The 26,053-nt window shown below is 35.3% G+C and overlaps 1 protein-coding gene across 6 annotated transcripts in view; it reads left to right on the top strand.

Annotated features, from left to right (window-relative positions):
• The window catches only part of Rbp6 (RNA-binding protein 6), a 583,327-nt gene that overhangs the window by 389,084 nt on the left and 168,190 nt on the right, over window positions 1–26,053 (top strand). For all 6 annotated transcript variants that reach the window (XM_015319952.2, XM_015319953.2, XM_015319955.2 and 3 more), the window contains one exon: window positions 16,935–17,027. In XM_015319952.2, the coding sequence (XP_015175438.2) occupies window positions 16,935–17,027 (93 nt within the window). The remainder of the gene's footprint in view (window positions 1–16,934; window positions 17,028–26,053) is intronic.

The following is a 26,053-nucleotide window of genomic DNA, read 5'->3' as shown; positions in this document are numbered from 1 at the left end:
CTTACGGAAATGTATAAAGTCCTCTTTTTCTCTTCCTCTTCTTCTTCTTCTTTTTCTTCTACTTCTTCTTCTTCTTCTTCTTTTCGTCGACCCTCTTCTCTTCGTATAAAGTAAAATGTTGAAGTTTCTATTGCGAGAAGAGTTAGCAACGTCGTACTCCCCTGCTGCGAGGCAGGCAGGGGACAGTGCAGTGCAGCCTGGCTTTAGTTTTCAACCCAGGAAGAACTCGGTTTCTCATTGCGTTACCGCTTGACGATAGCGAAAGGGGTAAGCGGATTTTCTGGTTGCTCCTGATAGTAGCCTTGGGTAAAAAAGACGAGGAAGAATGAAGATAGAAAGAAAGATAGAGAGAAGAAGAGTGTTGAAATAAAAAGTAAACGTCTAAAGGTTTTCTTCTTCGTCGTTCCGTTTATTTTCGAGATAGCTCGAGGTGGATGATTTATCGATGAACGAACGATACTGTAAAATGAAATTGAAAGAAAAAATTTGAGTACGTAAAAAGAGACTGTCGGAATATCGATAACGTTGAGTGTCCTAAAAAAAAAGAAAAGAAAAATAATTCAAGGGTTATAAGTTTTACGATTGAAGGTTTATTTGGAAAATCGTCATACATTTATCTCGTTCTCCCTCTTATCTCGTTCGTCACAATTGTGTTGAGAAAAGTGAAAAAAAGTGGGAGGGTTAAGCGAGATTGCACGAAGGAGGGGTGAGTGAAGGGAAAGAAAGAATTTGGGAAATAGAAATAGGGAGAAGGTATGTGCCGTCGATCGAAGAGGAATTAGGTAACCGATTCCGGGGAGGGTGGTGGTAACATGGTCTGTTGTATACATTGAAACGCTTTTAATTCCGAGAGGTGGCGAGAAGACTACTAGCTTGAAGCCGAGCTATCTCTATTTTCTGGAATACTCTTGAACAAGTCGCACAATGCTGTATAACCAACTGGCGACACACTTTTGCCTATAGCACTGAAGATTTCGACAAACAAATCCTATTGAGTGAAACTACTCTATTTTTATTTATCGATTGCCAAATAAAACAAAAAGGACATTTACGTTTGATAATTTCTATATAAATTTTAATAAATTTTACTGATCGTCGAAATATTATTTTTAGTTTTTTTAGTAACGTTTGCGTTTGATTAAATTTGATTATTATATCCTAGTTTTCTTTAACACTTTAATGGCAACACGTCTAAGCAGTTAAACGTCGATAATATTTTTGGAGGATTAATTTAAAAAATTTTTATAAAATTAACATAACAATTTAACAACAAATTTAATTTTATATAATTATAAATATATAAAGTTATAAATAAATATCGGTTGTTTCGGCTATCACACACATTATCGACAGGAAATTCTCAACTTAATACCAAGGACGCGATGTATGACACTGATTCGTTGAAGACGCGACGCAAAACGAGAGTCAAGCGTCGTCTTTTACTATAGCAAACAAACTACCCCTGTCTCTCTCTCGTCTGGCGCTCTCGTGCAAACAGAGGCAATCCTTCTTGGAATTTTCTTTTCATGCCTTTATCTATCGTACCTTGTCGTCAGATTTCCGTTCTTTTTCTTTCTTTATTTCTTTCTCTTCGAAAAACATGCTCTAATTTTTCCGCACAATGTGCACGCGCGAGTAGACATTTTATGAAGAAGGTAGAGACATCGTAAGTAGGTTTGTGTACTTTTACTGTTTGTTAAATAAACTACACAAGTACGCTTTAAAAAGATGAAAAACGTATAGTTGGATATAGGATTAAAAAAAAAAAAATAATATAACAAGATAGATGGATAGAGAAAGAGAGTGTGTCTCGTTAAAGTACTTAATTTTATGAAATATAAAATTTCGTAGTAGATTACTGTAAATATTAACCAAACCAACAGCACCAACTACCACGCTGACTTTCAGCATGGAATGTAGAGTAGTAGTAGTTGCAGCAGTATTATCAATTTTTCTGTTTATAAGCGGCAGTAACGCGTTGAGCAGTAGAACTGGAATGAGTTTTTAAAGTTAGATTTATGAATCACCCTTCTATATTTAAGAGACCGTAAGTACTGCGTATACGCTGTGAACAGAGAACGAGAGAAAGTCTGGAAACGTTTATGCTTTTTCTTTTTTATTTTTTTTTCTGTCGTGGTGAAACTATACCATCCCTCTCCCCCTCCCTTGCACTTACTTTTCCTTTTAACCCGTTCTAATCGTAAAAATTCGCGACACGACGTACACTAACAATAACAACAGCAACGTGTTCGCAAATATAATATTTGTACCTGGTTAACGAGCGTAATACGATTTTCCTTTAATTGTATCGAGAGTGAGAAAGAAAGAGTTGAAGGCAAACGTGCGAGAAATAAAAGAGAGAGAGAGAGAACGATGTATAATATCAGTTAAAGGAAACATGCGTCGAACCAGTCATCGAAGAATCATACAAATCGAAAAATTTGTTAGGCCACTAATTAGCGGCGACAGTTAACGACGACGATGACGAAGAGAAGGATAAAACTAATAGGATGGTGATCGTTCCATGTGTTCGTGTATGAATCGTGACGTAATTATGAACAATGTTACCAGGAAACGATCGTAGTAACTTCCGATGGAACGAGTTGGGGGATTTGAGTGTGTAGAACGAAAGTGTAGGGGGTTAAAATGAGGGAAGGAGAAAATAACGGAGAGAGAGAGAGAGAGAGAATACGAGAAAGCGAATAGGAGAAAGAGAACGAGGAAACATTAGCGATCTCACTGGGGGTTATTTTATCGGTAGTGCGAAAAATTTCCAATATTTAGCATTTATAATTTCAACGGCAAACGTATATGTATGTGTAATGACCGATATTAGTTTTTTTCCAATCCCTCTTCTCATCTCGAATTTGCACAAAACTTCGTGTCGTCTACCTATCGACTTTTCCTATCCGTTTGCATCGTCTCCCATATTCTTTCTCTTTCTCTCTCTCTCGTTCTCATTGTCTCATTTTAACGACCGTTCGTTCAATTAGATACATGTGTGCACGTACATAGCACGTTCGTTCCACTTGATCGCTGCAATTTTGTCGATAGAAGATCTCGCGTTTGTAAATTTGGCATTTAACGCGTTGTTATTCTCTCCATTTGTTATTATTTAATTAGCAACATTGTCGTAATTTATACACTACGATGAATTTCATTTAGTTCAGAGTTTTTTTTTTAACCCTATCTCATTTTTTTGTTTCCATCGCAACGAGAACTAGCCTAGGATGTTGATTGATATAATCCGATATCTGATTGAATAATATAAAGCGTCAAACTTTTAATTCGACTGGTTCTTCTTTACGATCGATCGAGAATTAAATCGAGGAACGAGATTCGCAAGCTTTAGCCGAGAATGAATAATATCGAATTAGCATATTCCGATTAATATTTATTTCTTAATATTGTGAGTACCTTGAAATGCAATCTTAAGGCTACACTGAAATGAAAGCTTTTTTCGCGAAATTAGGTTAGGAGCGTGATCTCGTTTCTGTCATAAGAGATCAGTCGGCCCTTATCTTTAAGAGTACCATCCAACAATATGATTTCAATATCTTTGAAAAGGATAACTGATGTCAAACGTTTCCGTATACTTTGCGCAACCAACAACGCCATATTTTTAATTCTTTTTATTTCTTTTTTTATATACATTGAAATGTACTATTATCGAATCGGTTGAGCATAATTTAATTTAATAGTTTAAACAATATTTTCAATGTTTTCTTTTCTCATTTAATCCAAATTTATCTCGAATAAACATATTTATAATTTTGTGTGGATAATTGATTACATGATCTCTCAACAAGTATCATAGAATACGAGCAATAAGCATGGGGTGCCAGAATAGCAGGAAAGAGAGATAGACACATAGATGGAGAGAGAGAGAGAGAGAGAGAGAGAGAGAGAGAGAGAGAGAGAGAGAGGGAAAGAGAGAAGTGAAGCGAAGGGGTTTGAAGTTTCTACGTCACTGGACACGGACATGATTCGGCACACATCGATGCCACGTTCATTGAGTACACGTTTCGTTAATTAATTCCTCGTTACTGTGTAAAGCACAAGCAATAGTCCACAGAGCTGTATTTTAGCTGAATCTCTATGACCTAGCCTTAGTTGATGAGCGAATCGTATCCTTGGTAATACTTGAATTATAGCTTTGCATTGATTTATTGTAATATCGTAACCAAGTGATTACTTTCTTCCATCTATTTCGAATATTTTTCTATTTGAACACGATCTATACCACTTTTTTAATTATTTTTTATGAGTAGAAATAAATAAAAAAAAAAAGGAGAAAGATGCAAATATAAAACAGCAAATATTAAAAAAAAATTTATTGTTAATTACGAAAGATATTGGAAAAATAATTATTAATATGTTTATTATTAATATTTAAATTATAAATTATAAATTATACAAAAAAATATACAATATGTTTATTATATATTTAATATATTATATTATATATTATAATATAAAGATAATAAATATAAAAATAAAATAAAATATTGTAATATAAATACAATAATATATAGTATAATATAACTGAGTAATTGCAGATTTCACCAATCATTTTCCTTGAAAAATCCGCAATTTTTTATTCGAAAGAAATTCCGTTTATTTACGCATATCTTTTCGTCATACTTTTTTTCAATTCATCTATAATCTTCTTTCTCTCCCTCTTCACCTATCCATTTTCTTTCTTTTCTCTCCTTCACTTCAACGAATCGCAGAAAGAGAAACGTGCGCCAGGAGGAGTTATATTCTTTATGACAAATATATTATTCCTCACAAATATCGAATCCACTTTTCATCGTGGAACAGTTGTCCCTTTTCCTCCCTTCCTACCCTTCATTCGCGTTTCTGCTTGATCGAGCGGTAATAGGCATCCGCGTGACCGAATTGAATTAACGGTGGTTGCGCCAAGTATTCGGAGTAACTATACCTACTTACTCACACCCCCCCCCCCACACACACACATTTTGACGGGACGAAGATTTCGAGAGAAGGTAGAGGAAACTCATGAAAATTCGGTGATTAATTCAATTGACTTGAATTGGGGGAAGAAAATAGCAAGGACGTTTGATCGGTGCTTTTTTTTCTTTCTTACATCTAAATTCGAATTTCGGTTTCTTCGTTCGATAATAAAACAGCCACAAAAACAACAACAAGAAGAACGGGGTTCTCATCTGAAAATAGGTGTGGGTACGAAACATTGTGGTGCACGATGGGTGAGCCGCCAATGCCATTCGAGAGCTGGTTTACATTTTAATTGGCAGCAGTGCGAGCGGGTCTTAATAGTGTTTCTGTTGTTAGAGGATTGAATGGGGAAGTATTACAATGGTACCTTTACGTTCTACTACTCACCCTCTTCCCGCGGTGGGACAAACGTCTGCGAATGTGCCTGTAAATGTGCTAGCACGATGTCGGCGTAATCGAGTTCCAGGTCGCTATTGAATTTGTACGTGCTCGAACAGTTTAGACACGTGATTATATTCTCCTACAACCACCACGTTCTCTTCGTTTACTCTCTCTCTCTCTCTCTCTCTCTGTTGCTCCTTCCTCTCATCTCTCTATCTCTCTCTCTCTCTCTCTCTCTATGTCTTTTTGATCTAAAGAAAAGCATCTTTAGAAAAGTAGCGAAATCTTAACACATCTTGCGTGGACACTTTGCTGTGTAATGGGTGATTTTTTACAGTTTGGACACAGCAAAAATTCCTTCTGCATAAAATAGCTTTAATTTTTATATACATTAGGTTTTCTTATTTAATATAATATTTATTAAATTTTTATAATACAAATATTTTATTTTATTTTTTATATAAAATTTACAATATTTTTTATTTACATATTATTATATTTTATTATAATTAATAAATATTTAATTAATATATAATACATATAATATATTATATTTATTAATATAATATTAATATAAAATATGTAATATATATTTAGAAAAAAATTAATTTATTATAATTATTATATATAATTTATTACATTCTATAATAAAATAAAAATATAAATTTATATAAAATAATATTTAATAAATAAAAAAACGACCTTAGTCGCCTCCCTCGCAAAATGTGTTAAGAAGAGTGCAATTATTTTTAAAAAGATCTACAAATTCACCTATACACGTGTTCATACATATAACAACATAGGAAAATACGACACACACATGTACAAGTAATAAAGACTCAAAAGTCACGATCGGTCAATTTTTTAAGTTAATCTTTTTTTTTTTTAAATATAAAGTAAGGAAAATCTTCTCCAACTTGGTAAGGCACGACCTTGTAGCCTGCAATTTTTTCGCTCAAAAGAAATTCTATTTACGCCAAAACGCATGCACGCGCGCACGAGCGTGTTCTCGTTGCGCGAAATTTTCACCAACGAGAATTACTACTACTATCTCACAACGACGACTACGACTACGACGATGAAACACAGTAGATACGAATGGAAACGCGATGAAAGCATATTTCCGCATAAACGCATTTTCCCTAATGGAGTTAAGCGAGACCCCGCAATAAAAACTAGTCAATATTAAGGCATTATGAATTCTCGCTACTTCTTTTCGTCGTAATAATGTTCGAAAAGGGGTGGAAAAGAAAAAGAAAAAAAGAAAAAGCCGGGAATATATTCGAGATTCGTGCTCTTCTCTTTTTTTTCTTTTTTCTTTTTACTTCGAGCTTACACTTAAAACCGTAATCATAGGGATGACTTCCGGATTTTTACAGAAAATACATTGTTTCTCCACTTTCAGATTTTTCATTCGATTTATCTATTATATATCGGAATAATTTTACAATATCGCTTGATCAATGGTAGCAGTTTTTATTTTTAATAACGTGAGTATACGCTTGGTATCATTAACTTTAGTCATTTCTGCAATAAAATGAAAATAGATAAACAAATAATTTTACAGACATCGTCAAACTTTGATAGATGCAAAGAAGAAGATTCGATATTTATTTTTTGCAATTTTATAAAAATTACAAGATTCGATCGTGTGAAGAAGAAATATTACTTTTATTTTATAAGATATATAATTTATAATTTTTATATAATAATAAATTATATATAAATAAAAATATTAATAAATAAATAACATATAACATAAATTATATAAATAATAATTCTAACTCGCTCAAAAAATACCTTGACAAAAGAAATTTCGTGAGATTCATATGTTGAACCCAACACTTTGGATACGCGAAGGACCTTTTAAAAATATACCTATATAAAAAAAATAAATACAAAGTAAAGAGAACATTTGACGTAGAAAGAAAGGAAAAAGGTATTAGCAAAAAGAAAAAAAAATAGTTTTTTATATATGTGCGAAATGTGCAGAAAAGAAAGATCGTTGGTGTCGTGATGAGACAACGATGTTCTGGTAAAAACAGCCAAACAAACAGACAAACGGACTGACGAATGGACTGAGGAATAGACAGACAGACAGACAGACAGACAGTGCAGGCATGCCATTGAAAACCAAAGCGCAACGGGAGTATTTTAGTCGTGTCTGAATAAAAACCGGTTGTGATAATGCGCATCAAAGGCTCACAGAGAGTTAAAATAGAGCATCCGTGCTTAAGCAACAACGTTCGCGCGAACGCTCGCGCACACTTGTCAGGCAGGCGTCGATGCTTTCATCTTCTTGTTCAAAGAACGACTCTTGTAAATGTTTGATGCTACAGGATCAATAAATGTAAAAAGAGAGAGAAAGAGAAAGATACAGATAGAGATAGAAAAAGATCAGCCCGCATAGAAGCCGAAAGTTGTAGAAAAAAAAAAATATCGTGTCGTTCGGTATAGTTTGTAAGAATAGAAAACACGAACTGGAAGAAAAAAAGATAGTTTTCTCTGTATGAGCCAACAAAACGAGCCAGTTTTGTTGTTGCAATGGGAACAAGGTCTTTTTTTTTACTATATATATTAGATTGTCCAGAAAGTTCGTGCTGATTTTCGGTAGATGGCATAAAATTTTTTTTTTTTTTTTGCTAAAAAAACCTGAGAAATTATGTAAGGATGTAATTTGGAAGGGCGCTTATAAAAATGGAAAAAAGTCTGTAGAACAGAATATATATAATTTACCTTATGTATATACACATAATAATATTAAATATAATAATTATATTATATTTTATTTTTATATTTAATATTATATTTTACATATATTAAATATATTATATATATATATAAAATCTAAAAGAAAAAAATATAAATATATATACTTATGCCATAGGTTATAGTACACCGAATTTGAACTACATTAGAAATTGTTCATCTTTTTATTACTGTCACTTAGATAAAACACATTTCGGGTTCCGTTGTTATAATTTTTCGGATGTGGGTTTCATGTGAAAAAAATTGAAGTAAATAAATATATAAGAAAAAGTATCGGACCTGTTCAAAGAGTAAAGAGAGTTAGAGAGAGAGATAGGATCAAGAATCTTTCGGAAATCTTCTTCTACCAAAGAGCTAACTCATTTTTGCGAGTTATACGCGGGACGACAAGGTTTAGAAAGAAATTTTCTTTTAAGCTTAAAACTCGATATACCAAGCAAGTCCCTTCTCTTCTTTTCTCTTTTCTTCTTTCTTTCTTTCTATACGAAATTTGGACTTTGAAGTAGGATCCTTTTGAATTCTAAGGGAGAAAATGCGAAACTTAAAAAGCAATGGAAATTTGTGGAGAGTAGGAGAGGACTATACTAGGGAAACTAAGGGGGAACGCGTTTATAGAGACATCAAAATAATCAATTGAGATTCGAATATCAATGACGATCCAAGAAGAAGAAGATGAAGATGAAGAAGGGGGATTACTATTGGGGACACGAGAAGTGATAATAGATTTTCTCATAATCCCGAATAATCAGAATTCAAACAATTTAAGGCGTAACAACTGACGATGAATGATCGACCGAATTTGCTAGAAACAAAAATAGGGTTGTGTGTTAAAGGGGAGGATCAGATTTGAGGATTATTCGAATGAACACAAGACTTTATATATATATATTAAAACTCTTTAGATTATTAAATTTCATTCTGTAATTCCTGTTGGATTTGACAATATATTTAACCGTTCGTTTGTCGCGATATAAAAGTTAAACTGATCTGCAAGGAGGTCAACCTTTTCACATCGTTGAACTGAGCCGCGCCTAAGTTTGAATTTTGTTTGCATCAGCAGCAACGAGCGAGAGGTACCGTCACGTTTCCATGATAGATAGAAATAGGAAGGTACCATCGATTGAAAAACTCAGATTTTTCTTCAAACAGTTTGATAAGTTGTTCAGGAAGGGTGAAGGGGATTCCGTCCGCCATAAACCTCTACCTTTCTTACCCTCGTCACTCCTTGACCGAAATTTAACAGGAGTATAGGTATAGAAGAGAAAAATATAAAAAAAAAGAAGGAAAAGAAAACGAATAGGAATAGGAAGAAGATGTGACGATAAAGGAAGATATAAGCTACGAGGGTGGCAGCTTCGGCAGTAGTCTCCATTGTGAAAAGTTTATTCGAATCAAAAAACCTGTCTCAAAAGAACATATGGCGCAAACGAGGAATCGTAAATGACGATTCGTAATACCGAATCATATTGTAAAGTAGAATTCAATACGAACTTTCATTTTTTCTTTTTTATCAAAATTAATGAGCTTCCTTGCAATACAATGGTAACTAATTATTATTATCTTTCTTTCTTTCTTTAAACAATAGGAAATTGAAAATGAATTATTTTTTACAATGTACTCTAGTCTCTAATGAAAATGGCGAAAATCGTATAAACATTTCATGGATCTTTCTCATCGTATAACCGTGTGTATAGCATTCGCGACAATTCATTATTACATTACGAGCGTTCCATTATATTCCCTTGCGCACATGCGCATGTGCGCATACCCTTTAGTATCATTTAGAGCTGAGCGGAACTACTACATTCTTCGACAAAACGGCTGAAATTCAGGAACGCGAAATTATACTCCGACAATAGTGTCGGTAGTGTCGAGTACACAATTGAGCACACACACACACATATACTACATAACACCTACCTGGTAACTATGAGGATAAGAATTGGTTCTTTTCTTGTAACTCTACTATTAACAGCCTACTTTTCTTCCTGCACATTTATAGACCTTAACACATATGTGAACACCTAATCGCATATATATGTATAAAATAAGCAAATGAGAATGATTCCTAAAAAGGAAAAGAACCGGTTTTACGTCATTCGGTGAGTTCATTATTTTACTGGTCCTGGTTGGTTAAACTATGCAGCACCAGAGTACTGCGGTATCATTTCGAGCAAAATCATTAAGCTTTCACGGACTTATCATTGTACGAAAAGCTCTATTCAACGTAAAAGGCGCTTTGACGTAACTTTACACCGTGTATATATATATGTAAAGTTACGTCATAGATATATATATATAAGAAATAAAAAGAGAAAGAAAGCTGGACCAAAGAAAAGAAGAAAATTTGCAAAAGTCCTTGGTAAAAACGAACAATGTGGTGTGCATATAATTTGCTATTCTTTATATATACACACTCACACACACACACAAGTATACCTACTTGTACGTGTTTCACGTATATGTATATATGTTTAGTCATAGGTAGTTCAAATACGTATGCGAATACGCGATATCGGACATGAACGTTGAATCCATGAGGAAGAGAACGAACCAGGATCAGGAGTGGACAGTGCGATAACAATGCTGAGCCACCCAGTTACGTTGAGCGCCTTAACGCGCTCCGGTTACTGATAACTTCCATCTCTTTTATTTTCCCTTTTCTTTTCTTTCTCAGTTTTATCCTTGCTTTTCTCAACTTGTTTCTTTAATTATTTACGACCATCGACTTAAATTTGTAAAACGTTTAATATATCATGAGAAATTATTGTTTCTGTATTTCCTCGATTCTGTAAAGTTTGCTAACGTATTTGTGTGTGTGTGTGTTTGTGTGTAGTAATTTAAAAGTTTTCTTTTTCTTTTTTGATCTTTACGTGAGAGTATTAAAGTAACATTTATTATTTATACAAGTTAGTCGACATTTTTATTTCCTAATTGTTTCATTTAATCGTTAAGATGAAAATTTATCGACATTTTCTATTCTATTTCTAAGGTTATTGTCGAATTTTAGCTAAAAAGCTTTAAAAGAAAGGATACTTTTTTTTAATCTGTCCTAGATAGATGCAGGACTTCCTTAAAGAGCTTAAACAACGTCCCCGATACTTCTTTTGGTTGCCAATGCTTTTTCCGTACTCTTATCTTTGACCAAGCTTAAAACAAAATCCTTAGTAAAGTAATACACTTTAATGTTTCTTTTTTTTTTTTTTTAAGTATTTTCTTATCTTTTTAATTATTTCTTATTTACATATATTTTTCGAAGTTACATTTATTGCTATCGTCAGTAAAAATTCGTATAATATTGTATCGATATTAAAGATCGATAGATCGATAAGAATTAAAAGAAATAAAAAGTATAGTTGGTTGTTCAAAAGATTGAGTGTAAAAAGAAGGATATCTGTTTGCAAATGATTGACGACTAAAAGCGAATCGAAACGCCATTGCCGGATTAAATGTAATTCCGGTAATTTCTTCGCGGGTCTTCCTTCCTTCCATCCATCCTTCCTTCCTTTTCCATCCATCTATCCATCCTTCCTTCCAGCAGACTCTCTAAATACGCTTGAGTGCCGCTTTTAACAGCACCACCACTACCATCACCACCACTACCTCCACCACCACCGTCAAAATAAGGGTGCTTTATAAAGCTACGAAGATTAATACGTGTCCGCTCGAAATCATTTTAGAGGGAGCGACCTTCGATATTCTAATGGAGCTCGAACGTACCAGGGATGAAAAGAGAGATAGAAAAATAGAGAGAGAGAGAGAGAGAAAGAAAGAAAATAAGGGTTGGAAGGGAGATAGAGGTATTAGGAGGATAAAACGTCGAGAGATTGGATAATTTCGCATTGTCGCGTATGGAGGTCAAAGGGATAAGAATGCTCTACGGATTATTGGGCCCTTTACTTCGAAAGATATGTCGATATAGAAAGAAAAGAAAAGAAAAGAAAAGAAAAGAAAAGAAAAGAAAAGAAAAGAAAAGAAAAGTAGGTGATGGGTAAGAAGGGAAGTTTCTGTGTTATGATATATACGCGTATATCTACATCCGACACACGTAGAACCCCCACCCCCATCCCCCTTTCCTTGTCCCCATACGATGATTATCTGTTTTTTTTCCTGTCTCCCTTTTGCTCTTTTGCCCTACTTTTCTACCTTCCCACCCACCCCAACGTTTTTCCCCTACTTTGTCACTCTACTACCTCCAATGTTCTACAAACAATTCGTTACCGTCTAACAAGTCATTAATCACTAAACATTTATTTGTGCAAAAGTTGGTAATTTTTCGACCGGATCATGCTGTGTACTTCTTCTTCTTTTTCTTTTTCTTTTTCTTTTTCATCTTTCTCTTCTCCGGATTTATAAACGTTCCTTTTTTGCGATATAACAAACTAGCTGGACGTGTCTGAAAAGAAATGTTAAATAATTTATGGTATCTAGAATAAAAAAAAGGAAAAATAATAATAATAATTTATTATCATTACGGGGTTGCATGCATCGTTTGAAACATTTGTGTAGTCTCCATCGATCGATTAAACTTTCATCATAATTTTGAACGAACGTTCAAGCGTTTTCCTTGCAATTTCGCGTAACTATATTTACGCTCAAAAGGATAGGATTCGATGGGAGATCTCTCTCTCTTTCTCTCTCATTGTAAAGTGAACACACATACACACACATTTCGAACGCTTATTCCGATATTTATTTCGTCGTTTCCTACGTGAATTTCCATTTTGGTAAAATTCAAATTAACCTATTATTAATGTCAAACGTATATACATATATAATATTATACATGTATTAATAATAATCTTATAACTATAAATTTAAATATCCTTCTTCCGTTCTTAAATTATAAAATAAAATTAAAAATTAAAGAATGAAATAAATTTATCGATTAACCAAAAATTATCATCAATCTTATATTATTTTATATTTGTCAAAGTAAAATTAGTTTAATTACATTTCCTTCTGTATATCTTTTCCCCCTTCCCTCGAATGGAGTTTATTCAAGCGTTCGCTATAGGGAAAAGATTGAAATTCTCTCTGCAAATCCCCTTCTCGTTCTCTTTTTTAAGAACGGTTTAAAGGACCAAAAATAAAGCGTAAAAAAAAAGGTTTCTTTAAAAAAAAAAAATGTACTCTCGTTTATATATATAACCTTTCTGATAGCTCTATTTTATTTTTGTCAAAAGAGAGGGTGAGACAGGAGTGGGGAGTTATAGCATTACATATAGTACATTCTGTGTTACGTTATAGTAAAAGAGTAAGAAGGAAAGGAGATGGTCCGAACGATGGAGCTATAAAGCCACTCTCTCTCTCTCTCTCTCTCTCCCCCTCCCTCCCTCCCTCTCAATTCTCTTTCTCTTTTCTCAGTAAGTTGTAAAATCGTAATAGCCTTCCGGTATTTACATAATGCTACGGCATAATAAGTGGAACTTTCCGAGTTTCCATTACCATTCCGACAGTATCCGCTCTTATCTTTGCTAACGACCATTTCAACTCTCCTCATCTACCCCCTCCCCCACCCTCTTTCCACTCCTTTTTCTCCATGACGGTCGTCGGTCGTCCACGACTTATATTTTTCATCTTACTCCTTCGGTAGTAGCCACTGCCACCATCACTGTTTCGCGAGGACCGTCGGAGTAATGTACTTTTCCTGCCTGAAATTCGAACGAGCTTCTTTTGTTACCACCCCTAAACCAACCCTCTCCCTACACTCCTCCCCATTTGGTAATAAAACGTCCCAACCGTTCGTTCATTCGGATCGCCACCTACACTTTCTTTCTTTCTTTTTTCATCATCAAAGAAATCAGCGACGAATCAGAGATTCAACGCGCAAGAAAAATCTCCGACGGTTTTTTTATTTTTTTTTATTTTTCACCGAGCAATCAAAAAAGAATTTTCGTGGACGAGATACGAGCGTCTCTTTCTTTCTCATTATATTTTTTTCTTTCTTTCTTTCTTCTTTACTTTATTTCTCTTCTCTCTCGGTTCGTCATTCTTTTTCTCATCTTCTCGAAGTAGTAGTAGTAGTAGTCTTTCTCGAAGCACGTCTCGTTTGCACGACAATGCGCTCATTAGGAGAGTAGCCGAGTGAGTAGTCCACAGTGGTGGTTTTCGGAGCGATGGAGCGTAATAAAATTTCAACGTAATTTCGAGCGTGCGCTTGGTGGTGGTGGTGGTGGGATCCTTACTCCAACCCCCCAAACTCCCACCTGCCGTATCTTAGGCTGAAACTTGTTCGTTTGTATTAGAGATACCGCCCGACGAACTTGAATTTCTTCTTTCGACACTTTCTTTTGGATACTCCCGCTAAGGAAAGGAGAGGAGCAGGTTTGAAGACCCGGGAGCCTGACTGTGGTTAGCTTCATTCGAATAAGTGCTTTCCTCTTATTCTCTCTTTTTCTTTCTCTTCTTCTTCTTCTTCTTATATATATAGATATATCTTCCCACGAGATCTTCCTTTCATAAGGAGAAAGAGAAATAGAAAGCGAGCTTTTTCGTCGACTCGAAATCGGGCTAAGCCGTTTATTTAATTTTCAAGATCTCGGACCATTTTATTTTCATCCCCGAGACTTTATACATTTTGCTGATTAGCCGATCCCTCTTGGGCGAGCTCACGAGTACTCGCTCACAGTAGTGTTACTCTATCTATCTCTATCTTTCTCTCACTAACTTTTTCCTTCTTTTCTATTCCGCCTGTGAAATAAGCAAGCGAGAACGAGCAGCAGCAGCAGCAGCAGCAGCAGCAGCAACGGTAGCATCAGGAACGACGACTACTACTACTACTAGTATTCGAAGGGATGAGAGTTAAAAGAGAGATGGAAATAGGTTGAACGAAGTAGAGAGTGGGTTCGAAACGGTGGAAGTAACTTGGATTCAGGAATGCAGAGAGAGAGAGAGGGAGAGAGGACGTGCGTCCGAGAGAAGCTTTGCGTTACTCACTGGATATAGAGAGGTCTAAGCCCAGCTATCACTGAAATTGCCCAAGTTTACCTCTTCTACTACCTTCTTTCCCAATATTTAGCTTTACTCTGCTTCTTTTCCACCCTTCCACTTTTATTTCACCCTCTATTCCCTTATTTTACCTATCTATCTCTCTTCTACTTAATTTTCTATTTCCGTGGTCAAGCTTCTACAATTTTTTGTTTGTTTGTTTGTGTGTGCTTTCCTTCGGTCCTCTGTTGTTCATTAACCGTACAAATTTTTTTAAACTTTAAAATGTTTCACTAATACTCTCCCTTTTACGATAGTATTATCAAAATTCCAAGATTTAATTATAACCAACTTGACATCTTTCTAAACTGTAAAATATTTTACTAACTTTTCCTTTATCTATTTTTTTTCCTATCGTAATACGATAGCATTATCAAGATTAGAAGATTTAATTGTAACCAACTTGCCATTTCTCTCCAGTTTTGTTTTTTTATATTTTTTTCTTATCGCTTTTTTTTTGTAAGCTTCGTGAGCGAGAACCCAAGAGAGAGCTTTGCATTTCTATCTCTTCCCCATCTATACTAACGTTTTCTTCCAAGATTTTTGTATTAACTCACTTTCTTGCGATTGGTTCGTCTTGTTCCTAAGGATCAAGGAGTCGCTTTCATTTCATTATTTCATAATGCAGCCACTCGACCTGACTCTACGTACATTCAATTCACTTAAGGTATTCTCTTACTCCTACTATTTCTCTTTCTTTCTATCTCTTTTTACGTATCTCAATCTTTCTTTTCTCTTTCTACTTTCTCTCTCTCTCTACCTTTCCTTTACCTTCTTGCTGTTTTTTTTCTTTCTTTTTTTTTTACCTGCACCCACGTACAGAAGTAGTCTTTCGTTCAATAATGAACTCGATGATATAATACAAAGTGCGGTGGTATCTTAACGAGATAACCGAATTTAATCAAAAAAATATCGGAACATTGAGAGAGTTTTCTTCTTTTCTTTTTTTTTCATATAAAAAAGTAGTAGAAATATAAAATATCCAAGACAATTTATAATAGGATTTTTCTAGTATTTAATTTCTAATTTTTAGCAATTAATCTATTAATGCAAAACAGTTGCTTTCGTTTATTTCTCAAAATGCATTTTTTTTACATTATTCGTTGTAGCATATTTTTATATACATATTATACGATACATAGGATATATATATATATATATATATATACATATACATACGTAGTATATACTACTACGTATATATATATATACATACGTAGGGTACGTACATTATCAAGTAAAAAGCTTTTATGATTCGTGGTGGAAAAGAATAGAAAGAGAGAGTGGGGATGGAAGAAAAAAATAGAAGAGCTTTTTCACTGCGAAGGCCACCTACCTACATCTTACACTTTTCCTCCCTTTTGACCGTGACCTTTCTTGTCCTATACTTCTTCCCCTGCCCTGCCCTCTGCTCCTTCTCCACTATATATGCCGTGTTGCAATCTTTGCCAAACGAATATACATTTTCATGCTGTTTAATGCTGTGTTGGCGTTACTTTCTGTAACTTAAACGCGCAATGATTCGTATTAAAATTTATCGTTAAACTTTCTCCAAAATTTCTAAGTGCTTTTAATAATGTTCAGTAACTGAAAACGCGCAATCACTTTGATGGCATTTAAAGAGCACCACCCCCATCCTTCCACCGAAAGTATATTAAGATTTGCATATATTTTGCAACGAAATAAACGAAGAATTTAAGAAAAGAATCAATTCAAACAATGCATGCTTTTATTCGGTCAATAAAATTCAATGAATGAACTTTCGAGTTCCTAATGCCAATTAATAATCAAAACGTGAATTTTTCTTGTTGCAGATGGTGACGAGGACAAAGAAGATATTCGTCGGTGGACTATCGGCACCGACGACGCTGGAGGACGTCAAAAATTATTTCGAGCAGTTCGGTCCGGTGAGTACTAACATATATATATGTATATCTATATATACATATAGATATATAAAATAGACCTTATCTATCAAATGCGATTACACCGTTCTCATGTATATACATACGTATTACGGCAGATAGATACGTCGTATTTACCATGATAAGCGATCGAATTGATGGACCGGCTTGATTTTCAGTAAATTTACACTATACATGGACACGTCCATTAGCACGTCAGAGAGAGAAAAGCAACAACCTGGTTACATCCAAATCGCGATACGACATAGTTCGTAGAACGAACTAACGAACGAGCGAACGAACGAACGGCGTTATGTTTATCCATCAAAGTTACTCTTGCTTTTAGTTGACGTCATCATCGTATATTGCATCCTATTCTCTTATACGTTTGAACTATCTATTTATCTCTCTTTCACTTTTGCTTTGACCTGCTGCTGCTGCTGCTGCAGCAGCAGTTGCTGCTACTGCTGGTGTTGAAATGGATGGCACCACCACGGATGACGATTGTCACGAAATTCGGCACGATCGAAACTGGATTTATATTTTCGATGGGAGGCCTGGAAACGAGCTGCATATATGACCGACCAACCAACCGACTGACTGACAGACAGACCAAGCGACCACCTTACAAATACTCCTGAACGTTTCACGATTTTCGGTTATTCGAGGGGCTTCCTGCGTTCCTGCCTGCCTGCCTGCCTACCGACCACTACCAACTACCATCATCACCAACATCACCCAGACCGATTTCCAAGCGTTGAACAAAACCTGTCGCGTCGGATTCGGTGAACATAACCGAACTCTCTCTCTCTTTCTCCCCCCATACTCGAAACACGTCGTTACTATTCATCGAACTTCTCGTCCGTTTATTATGTTCTTCGATGATCCAGTTTCATCGTCACTCCATTCGTGATTTCGTTTATTTCCAGCCACCCCTTCACCTGCTCTGCTCTTTTTTTCTCTCTCTTTTTTTTTTTTTTTGGATTGCAGATACAAAGAGAAATAATAATGTATATGTGTTACAGAATTTTATTGCATTTCTATTTTTTTTTGTAATTAAATACTTGTAAAGTATTTAAAATTAGTTACAATTAAAAATCAATAATATTGTTTCCAAGTTTAGACGCGAAATACTAAATAATATTATTATTATTAGTATAATAATATATTATTATAGTATAATATTTTTTTATTAAAAAATTATTAGTATTACATTAATAATTATACTAATATTACTATTATACAATATTATTTAGTAAAACATATTAGTATAATATTTAGTATTTAATTAATTTAGTAAAAACAATAATATTATTTATTATTTCTTCTTTTATTGCGTTTTTCTTTTAACTTTGAACATAAGAAAAAAATAAAATTGGATTTTTCTTTTTCTCGTAAAAATTAAACGATATTTTATGGTTTCACCACGTCATCTTCTCAAATCAAGTTAACCTTATTCTTTGAAATAAAAAATTCAAGAAAACTTTTCGTTCATTCGTTCGTTCGTATTTATAAAATGTTCTATAATCATTAATTGCTACGTGAAAAGTACGTATCAGTTATCATAGTTTAAGTTTTAACGATTGACATGAACAAATTTATTCACAATTTTGATACGGTCCTCCCGATTCATGCAATTCAAGCGATTTCTATAAACGAGGAAAGCACCACTCGATTTTGTAGTCGACGAGGACGAAATTCTTCGACGTTATTGTTCCGAAGATTACGATAGGATATATTTTCACGAACAAAATACATCGAAGTTTTAAAGCGATTTCGTTGGAAACCCGAGGGTGTACCACAAACTCTGGATATTAATTTCAACAATTAAGGTATAACAAATTGAACACAGTTGACATAGAATCGATAGGAGAATATAGTTCGATCTTAAAGTTTGTCCATCTTTTGGACGATTTATTTACACATTTACCACAAGACACAAGACTTGGACGATGCATTAATCCGACCATCATAAATTTTCGTTGAAAATCTAACATAGAATTTCAAATGTTTCAAACGATACTATCTATTGTCGATAAACGATAAGGAGTTGTTGAAATAGATACACCTGAGACTAGAAGATCTTTAGCTAATTATACTCTATCGATTCATGACATTAGGGTAAACGATTATGCGTTATTGTGCAAAGTTTACAAGAAGATTTACAGTTGTTCCATTGATAAACAGACACATTTGTAACTCAAATTGCAATCTCATTTCACGTTTACGTGTTTACCAACTTTAATGAACAATGAAACGTTTCGAATAACTTTTGATCAACTAAATGGTGATCAATTTTAACTGGTAAATATAAATGGCTATATATACACCTTTAAAAAATAAATAAAAATCATCTTCTATTATTATCGTTTATAATTGCTTAAACAATAAATGCATCATAGTTAGCAAGGAGGACCATCACTGACCGAACCACTCATCCGATGGCCTCGATATCGTCGTTTATCATTGACAGAAGTATAGATTCTCACGGTGAAAATAGTAGGACGAAACTCGAAACTGCTATCGTTGCATGACAAGGCAAACGTAGCTAGCTGTTCGCTTGAAATACATCGGTAAAAGAATTTATCGGAAAACTTGACTTCTATGGTTTGCTTCGTGGTTACTTTTAGCTCTCAGGTGACACTCCAAGCAATTTCGCAAAAGGGTCGAACGAAAGAGAAGTAGGAAGAGGTTGGAAAGAGACTGAGAGAGAGAGAGAGAGAGAGACAGATAGACAGACAGACAGATAGATAGAGATAGAGAATTATGAGAGAGAGGGGAGGAAAAAGAGGTTACAGAAGAGTATGTTTCTTCATCGATTGTAGCTTGAGCCAAAAATGGATTTGAGATATCGGAACGTAGTTGCTATCTCCGACTTAAATCACCGTACTCTCTTTTTCTTTTTTTTCTCTCTCAACCCTCTTTACCCTTTCGTTTTGTACCAAAAGTCTCGTCCGGTACTGAATGCAGAATTTCCGGCTTGTGTAGTAGGTCGAATCAACCTTCCTGTGGTTGACCCATATCCGAAGATACGATCAGACCACCTTTCACGCACACATACACATAAACATACACAGATATATCCACGTGAAGCCATTTCAGGCTTCGATTCCTACGAATGAAGCACTCGGCACATACAACGAAACCACTTATATCAGACAGAAGAATGTAAACGCAGACGAAGAAATATCTCTCACGGGTTATATGTAACAATCGTGGGCATATACACACATACATAGAGATTGTATATACACATAAGAGATTTCATCATCGGGGTCCCGTTCGTAATCTTATATCGCAATCCGGATTCTCTCCGTAGTCGAGATATATCTCTTTCGACCTCTCAATACTCATCTTCTTTCCACTTCTAGAAGATTGGTAGTAGTGGTGGTGGTGGTGGTGGTGCTAGTAATGACAAAGGATAGGAAAGAGAAAAAAAGGCAAGAAAGAAATAGAAAAAGGGGAATGAAAAAGAGTAAGAGAAAAAACAAATGGGCGTAAGAATTCTTCGACGGGTAAACTCGTGAAATCTCTTGGTTAGCCGAATAAAACTAGATGGGAGTACTGTCAGTAAGTGTGTAACACATTTATTTGATCCGTCAAGTTTCATATAACGTAAGAAAGAAAATCTTATCTTCGTATCTGCTACCCATCCAGTCTGACGTAACTTGTTATATAGTAGTAGTTCAAGATTTTTTTATCTCAAGTAACTTATCTATCATTTACCGATCTTATTGAATTAGAAAGGATAACTTGTTTATTTAGATACTCACGTAGTGAGAATATTTTCGCTAGGATCTCACATATGTTCGGTATTTTTTTTGAAGTGAAAACTTCTTTAGAATGTTCTCGTTTGAGAGCTTGTTTTGTGTCGCTAGATTCGAGCCATGACGAGTGTACACGTCAATCACAATTAATTGCTTAAATTTATATCATTGTAAATGGAATGAAATTCTTCTAAGGAAAAAATAAAATCAAATGACACGCTACATTATTATATATCGTCTTGTATAAGTCGGTTCGATAAATCGACAAGTCAAGCAACCCTTCTTTTCCTCGAGCTACCATCGGGGTAAGCTCATTCGCGGAAATATCAAGACCGAGAGAAAGAGAGAGGGGTTTTGCACGCGATTTAAAACTTAGATGAGGGTGTCCGAGGACGTTACTTGAAAAATGAATAGATCCCCGAAGACTAAGAGGAGAGAGAGAGAAAGAACTTAATTGCTCGCTCCCTTTCAACTTCCAACTTTACTTCCTTCGATGGTCGATGGCTATGGAATAAGAAAAAATAGCTGGATAAGGGATGATAGGAAAAGACGTTAGGAGAAGAACGTGCAAGTAGTTACGCCGTTGAGAGACGATACTTAACGGTAGACTCGAAATTAAGATATTAATAATTAAATATGATTTACAACCCAGCCAAACCTTTCTACGTTCTTTCTTGTTCAATACTTCATGTCTGTTAGCATCTTTTACTCCTAATATGTCCTTTTCCCTTGAGTAAATGAAATTCTATCAAAGAATCGTCTTCATGGAAATCGGTCTCTCTTATAGGAACTTCATTTTAAACGATTAAAGTAATCAAAAAGTCAACACGAAAAATAGAAAATTAAAAAGGTAAAAGGTTTACGTTGATCTTTCGATTTTTTTCACGCAAATTAATGCGTTCATTGGAATACCTACTTAAAGGAATAGAAAAAAATTTGTTGATTTCATTAATTCCCATACTTTTATCCTTGTTCCATCGTATTGGAGAGATTTTTTTCTTGATTCGTCGAACGGCAAGGTCGAGCGATAGTCAGTCAGTGTTCTCTCTCTCTTTCTCTTTCTCTTTCTCTTTCTCTTTTGCAGGGTATTCCTCTCTTTCGTAAAGCTATGCTTGCGTGGGTGAATAAATAAATTTAATGGCGCTTGTCACGTAGCAAAACGGGATAAATTCCGGACGCCTGACAGCCATTTAAAACAATGCCGTCGCGAATACACGCCATTTGTAACCTGGTGCTTTTGTTTCACGTTGCTATTCATTCTGGCACCCCTTCATCGCCACCCTCCCTCCCTCCCTCCCTCTCTTTCTCCGCCCCCGTTCGCCGACATCTCCTCTTCTACTCTTCCTCCTCCTCCTACCCATCCTATTCTATATCCGCCATCGTCCGGACGACCCAGCGAAACCGGTACCATCGTTGATCTCGATAGCGACCAACGCTTCCATCGAATTCGTGCTACTTCACTTTTCATCCCGATAAAAATGCAATCGAGTCTCTCTCTCTCTCTCTCTCTCTCTCTCTCTCTCTTTCTCTCTTTGCCGATAAGACTAAAACACGATGAACAATGCTCATCGAGGGTTCCTTTGTTTTACTGATCGAATACAGTCAAGATGAAAACGATTAATGAATCATTAACAAATGTTGCCATGATATTACTTTCAAATACAAACAATTGTATGACAACTATCGTTATGAACAAAAATCGAACAAATGATTAATTATTATTTAATAGTCGTTCTGATTCAAATCTCTGTACAAACACAAACAATCGTACGACACTATCGTTACGAAAAAAAAACAAACAAACAAATGATTAATTATTATTTAATAGTTTTTGATTAAAGTTTTATTTTTTATCTTTACCAAATCGTAATTACTTTAATCAATTTTTGTACTAATATATTATATATTATTCGTGAATTATGTATAGTGTAATAGGTTTACTTATACAAAATTATTTCGAGTAAGAATGATGGAAAAGATATGAGAAAGGATAAAGTAGAAATCGTGGAATAACGAGATGTGATATATCGTACCTGTTCGCGGCATACAAAAACACGAGAGAATATAAAACAATTTGTGATAACTTCACCTAGGTTAGGATAATAATTACAATTTGAAAATTTTACACCAACTCGTCGCGTCTCTACTCAACAAACATATTCTCGTCCTACGTAAAATACCTTCAGCCCAGTATTCATCATTGCCCGTAGCAGGTGGGTGGGGTGGTAACCTTCTAAATTATCTTACGCTTTCTTTACAAAACTTTTTCCTTTTTCCTCTCTTTTCTTTTTTCAACCAACAACTAACTTAAGACGGATCTTTCGATTTTCTTGAAAAGAAAAAAGGGAAAGAAAAAAAAGGAAAGGAAAATTTGCAAAAGCCAGGATTGGATAGGACAGAGAGAAAGAGAGAGAGAGGGGGAGGGTGAAAGTCAAGGGAATATAAAGGAACGGAGCTAAGGAAAAGCGTTTCTTCTTCGAGGACGAGGAAGAAGGGAACGAACAACCACCACACCGTTTCTTCAACGTAGATACTCGAGCACGTGGAATGAAATTTATGAGGGTCCTTTATTCCAGCACTTAGAAGGGCTCCGACTTAAGTTTGAGCAATTTATTAATTTCCTCGTGTTTCAGCGTGGACGTGGTGATGCCTCACTCTCTCTCTCTTTCTCTCTCTCTTTCTCTCTCTCTTTCTCTCTCTCTCTCTTTCCTCTTCTTTCTTTTTTCTTTCGCGCAGTATTCTCTTTCATCTTTTGAGAAAGAAATCGCGTCACCCAAAAGTGTATACCTTACCCTAACAGGCAGCCACACTGTCTTTCCAACGTATATCTTTCGTCTTAGTCGGTTATGACTCTCACCAATTCGTTCCCTTAAGTTTTCCTCTTGTCCTTGTCCTTGTCGTTTTGCCGAAGACAATACACATATCGTATGCCGTCTGCGTGCTGCCATAAAAAAGAGGATTTTCGCGATTTCTCGTCGTATCTTTGTCCTGTAAGGATTTTTCCTCCCTATTCTTACCTATTTGTCACATCGTTCCTTTTAACGGTACTAAAGTAATCTAAAAGCATCCTATTTAGGAGAGGAGTAACACAACGTACGTTTACACCTACGCTAAAATATTATCACGTTATAAAAAAAGAAAAAGGTTATTTTCTTTATGTGGTTTTTTTTTGTTTTTATATATTGGGTTGCTCGGAAAAATAATTTCATTTTTCTTTTGTGAAAATGAAGATTAAATTTAGGCCTTTCAAGTGAGCATAAACTGTTGAATTTGAACATAAACAGTTGGTTTGCATCAACTAATGCCAAAATTGAGTTAGGAAAAAACGAAATTACTTTCCGAACCACCCTCCAATATAATCTTTCAAAATGAAATCCAAAACTTTAATATACGAGCTTTGGGATAGTCGGGAAAGCAAAAAAAAGTTTCGTTCAAGAATGGGTAGGATAAAAAAAGTTAACCTACAGCCTTAGGGACAAATCGATAACACGCGTAGTAACGACTTTCGATGTCTCTTTATCTAATGTTGCCTCGGACAAGAAAGCAAACCCCTCTTATTGTGAATCGACAGGGTACCGAGGGGTGTGAAGACGACGGGGTTAGGAAGAAGGTGAATGTATGTGTATATATATATGCAAGTTGAAAATGAATGTTTGTGTAAAATGAGGCGCGAGTGGTTTCCTTTCGCGAGGTTGGTTGGAAGCTTTCTATCTCTCTCTTTCTCTTTCTGTTCTTCTTTTGCCCTTGTTCTTTCCCTTTCTCTCCCTACGTCCGACTGTCGATAAGCACGAATAGGAGGAGAACTCGCGCAGCACTCTTGCTTGCGTGCTTGCTTGTCGCAGCTTTTGTCTGGTGATGCAAGCATCATTAGCGTCAGGCGTAATGAGCGCACTAATCACCAACAGACTGTGCACCACTACGCTTTGGAGCACCCAACGATGCCAACGAGAAAGAGAGAACAGAAAAGAAGGGATGAGAGGCAGAAGAAGAGCGGGGTTGGTGGCGGGGGAAGGGGGTATGTGCCGCGGAGATGCAACGTGTTCGAAACAGGAGAGAAAAGAGGAAGGGAACGAAGGACAAGGGAGATGATGATGGAGGAAGAGCAAGTGCCAGAAGTAGCGTTTCTACACATGTGTGTATGTGTCTACGTGTGTGTATATCCTATACGTTATTTTTTTTTTTTAAAAAGGACAAGAATAAAAAAAAAAGAGTAATCACATGCTACGTAATAGAAAAAAATAGAAAAACATGGTTGATTATTTTTTTTTCTTTTATCTTCTTCGGGAAAATAACATTAGGAAAAAGTAAAAAGATAGAGAACGACAAGGGAAAAGGGATAATGTCTGTCGCATTACAACTTTCTTCGAATCTTCGATCGATTCATCGGTGAATCGGATGAAACATTCAAGCTTTTCCTCCACCCTTCCCCCTTCCACCAACTCCTACACGTACGTACGTACGTACGTGACGGTAAACAAGTTTATAAAAAGTTGCGTAGCCGTTATGGCGGGCTAGTAGTATTTTTCCTTGCATCCGTTCTTACGTTTTATTTTCGAGCGTTACTCTCTTTCTCTCTTTCTCTCTGGCGAACAGTTAAATCGATCCGCTGCTGTAAACTCAAGACATAATAAATTACCGGTAGTACCGAAGGAATAAAAGAGAGGAGGAGGTAGAGGAGGAGAAGGTGGAAAAGGAAAGGCGCTCTAGAGAACAAGAATGATAAAGAAGACTAATAAATTAGCAATATAGCGACAGGAAAGTTACGCTAGCGTAGTTTAAATAGCTCTACCTAAGGTTTTTGCAGACAAATAACTTGACGAACAACTTGATTTTACAAGAGGGGTTAAGGTTGTTCTCGAGGAATGTTATACCTTCGATATTATCTATTCTAGAGAAGATGACAAATTATAAAACAATACTTTAGATGTTTTCAACGTTATCAATAATTCTTTATCAACTACTACTATATATATACTACTATTCGTATTACTTTTTCTTATCTTAACATTTTCAAAATACTTTTTGTAAAATTACAAACATATTGCAATGTTTTAAAAATGTTGTTAGTTTAAATTGGCATTCACAATGTTGCAGAACAATTATAATAAAACAAAACTACATGGGTTATTGCAATAAATGTTGAATCACAATTCGAGTAATCTTACGAATACTATTATCTATTATGTTTTCATTTAGCCTAGAAAAAACCTTTAATTCTCTCCCTTTCTACTAACGAGAACCATACCACCAACTTTTCTCAAA

This window comes from Polistes dominula, unplaced genomic scaffold, assembly GCF_049000335.1.
Source record: "Polistes dominula isolate Pdom_NZ unplaced genomic scaffold, Pdom_raw_medaka contig_77, whole genome shotgun sequence".
Taxonomy (NCBI): Eukaryota; Metazoa; Arthropoda; class Insecta; order Hymenoptera; family Vespidae; genus Polistes; species Polistes dominula.
The sequence above is the reverse complement of the archived record's forward strand: the minus strand, read 5'-3'. Positions and strand labels throughout refer to the sequence as shown.